Here is a 3,175-nt window from a genome sequence, read left to right as displayed (position 1 = left end):
TCCATCCCACTGTGCCCATTCCTATCCATCCCTCTCCATCTCACTCCATCCCTCTCCATCCCATTGCGTCCATCCCACTCCATCCCTCCCTCTCCACCCCACTGTGCCCATTCCTATCCATCCCACTCCATCCACCCCCACCCCACTGCGTCCATCCCTCTCCATCTCATCGCATCCATCCCTATCCATCCCTCTCCACCGCCACCCCCCCCTCCCCACCCCAGCACTCACTGGTACCGCCACGGGGAGATGGATCTCTCGTGGGGCTCGCTGTGCAGCCCTGCGCGGAGCTGCAGCGTGGGGCAGGAGTGCTCCCTGCGACGCCGACGCCGTTGGGCGGCCTCCAGCTGCGGCACCAGCTGCACCGGCACGTGCTGCTCCCAGCGCAGGCTGCGGCCCAGGAGGTGCGCGGGGGCCTCGCCGTCCCGCAGCTCTGCCGCGCCGTAGCAGCGCACGTGGGGGTGGTGGTGGTGGTGGTGGTGCGTGGGGACGACGGGACGGCGCAGGCAGCGGCACAGCACCGCGGCGCTCAGCAGCGCCAGCGCTCCCAGCCAGCCCTGTGCGGGGACACACGGAACGTACAGCGTGACACGCGTGACGTGCATCTAACACGCCTGCGCACGCAGGGGTAGCATGCATAGCGTGCATCTAACACGTTTGCGCACACGGGGGGTGCAAAAAGATGCAATGTACATGTGTAGGTATATGTGCATACATACATGTGCACATACATGTTTGTGCATTGCATGCAATGCGCATGTATGTACATACATGCATGTGTACATGTACGTATGTACATACATATGTGCATATGTACATGTATGTACATACAACACAATATGCAACATGTATGTGCAGTAACAGCTACACAAATACACACATGTAATGTGTAGATGCACAGTTATACACACACAGCACACATATAGCACACATGTTATATGTGTGTACAGATAACATATATATACATATATAGCACACTCTTGTTATATGTGTACATATAACTCATACACATATATAGCACACTCATGTTATATGTGTACATATAACTCATACACATGTATAGCACACTTACGTGTGTAGATATAACTCAGATATACAGATATAGCACATGCATGTTACGTGTGTACACAGAACACATGCATATACACATATAACACATTTATCTGTGTACATAGAACACACGTATACATATGTAGCACACGTATGTTACGCGTGTGCACATGTAACACACACATATATACATATATAGTACACTTATGCTACATGTATGTTACATGTGTGTTACACATATGTACATATAACTCATATACATATATAGCACACGTATGTTATACGTATGTACATATAACTCATATATACAACGCACGTATGTTATGTGTGCACATGCAACAAACATATATACATATATAGTGCATGTTTGTGTGTACATACAACAGATATATATTGCACATATATGTTATATGTGTGTACATATACCTCATATATATATAGCACACGTATGTTATATGTGTGCACATACAGCACATATATATACACATATATAGCGCATGCATGTTATATACGTGTACATACAACACATATATATACATATATAGCACATGTATGTCACATGTGTGTACGTATAACACATACATACACACATATAGCACATGTATGTTATACGTGTGTACATAGAACACACATATATAGCACATGTAACATATATAACACATATATGTACATATAACCCACATATATAACACATACATGTACATATAACACACGCCTATATACATATACGTGTTATATATGTATATGTGTTATACATACACACATATAGCATATATATACATGTATCACGCATATAAAACATATACAAATATATCCATACACACACACATTTATACAGACACGCCATGTATGCACACACATATATAACATGTAACACATTTGTACATACATATAACACATAGATATAACACATACAGAACACATCTCAACACACATCTGCACAGACATAACACATATACACCCTGTGCACAAACATACGTGCACACACACAGAGCACACAGACACCCATATAACACACCGATACACACAGCACATGCAGACACACGCGACACATACATGTAACATATATGTAGCATATACACATAGATACGTAACACAATGTAACGTACATAATGCATATATTTGTACCCCAACGCATCTATGCACACATGTAACACGTTTGTGCATACATGCACACGACACCGACGTAGACACACACACACGTGTAATGCATTTCTACATACACACACACACGAAACACCTCTATACACACACACCTACCCTGACATAACACGTCTGCACACACGCAATGCACACGCATCACACATCTGTGCACACAGCCCTATACACACACGCAGCCCCGTGCACACCAGCACGGGCTGCACACGTCTAGACACACACATTTGCACACGCATACGCAGGCACAGCACACCTATGCACACACACACACACACTCTAACACCCCCCCACGTGCGTACGCAGCTCCCGGGCTGCGTGCACGAGCCCGTTTGCACCCACACGTGCCCGTACGCTGCGCGCACACGTGCACACCCCCCGTCCCGTCCCCCCCCCCGCCGTGCCCCCGGCGTTACCATGGGCCGCAGGACGGTGTCGGGGCGCTCCGAGCTGGAACCGGCCTCGGCCCCGAGTGGCAGCGCTGCCGCCGTCCCCGCCTTTATATAGGGTTAGCGCAGGTGATGTACACACACCTGGAAACTCCAGCTCGGGCTGCCTTCCTCCTCCCCGCGGCCGCCGCCACTTCCTTCTCCCGGCGCGTCCCAGCCCTGCGCGTAGGGGAGCGGGGAAAGCTGCACCCCACGGGCCGCGCTCCGAGCTGCGGGGGATGGAGCGGAACCCGGCCCCGCAAACAGCGGAGGCCACGGGGTCCTCGGGATCCCAGCCTAAGGGAGGCGGGGTGATGGCGGATGGGAACCCCGACGTGTTCCCCGGGTAAAGCTCACCCCCCGCCCCCACCCCCTCGGCGCCCATAGGGAAACCGAGCTCCCGTCTCCGAGGATGGGCCGCTCCGCTCACTCGTGCCCCGCGCTGCTCCCGTTGCGCAAGGGCAGCGGTGAAATCACCGTCACGTTCCGGTGCCGCCGCGAACCCGGAGCAGAAATCCCACATTGGGCAACCTCGGAAAGGG

At 50.6% G+C, this 3,175-nt stretch overlaps 1 protein-coding gene across 1 annotated transcript; it reads right to left on the bottom strand.

The window, feature by feature from the left end:
* Positions 228-3,163, bottom strand: IL17C (interleukin 17C). The gene is made up of 2 exons (XM_021408811.1): positions 2,622-3,163; positions 228-557 (listed from the first exon to the last, which is right to left on the bottom strand). The coding sequence occupies exons 1-2, from the start codon at positions 2,622-2,624 to the stop codon at positions 228-230; spliced, it is 333 nt and encodes a 110-aa protein (XP_021264486.1). The 5' UTR covers positions 2,625-3,163.

This window comes from Numida meleagris, chromosome 10, assembly GCF_002078875.1.
Source record: "Numida meleagris isolate 19003 breed g44 Domestic line chromosome 10, NumMel1.0, whole genome shotgun sequence".
In the NCBI taxonomy this organism is placed as follows: domain Eukaryota; kingdom Metazoa; phylum Chordata; class Aves; order Galliformes; family Numididae; genus Numida; species Numida meleagris.
The sequence above is the reverse complement of the archived record's forward strand: the minus strand, read 5'-3'. Positions and strand labels throughout refer to the sequence as shown.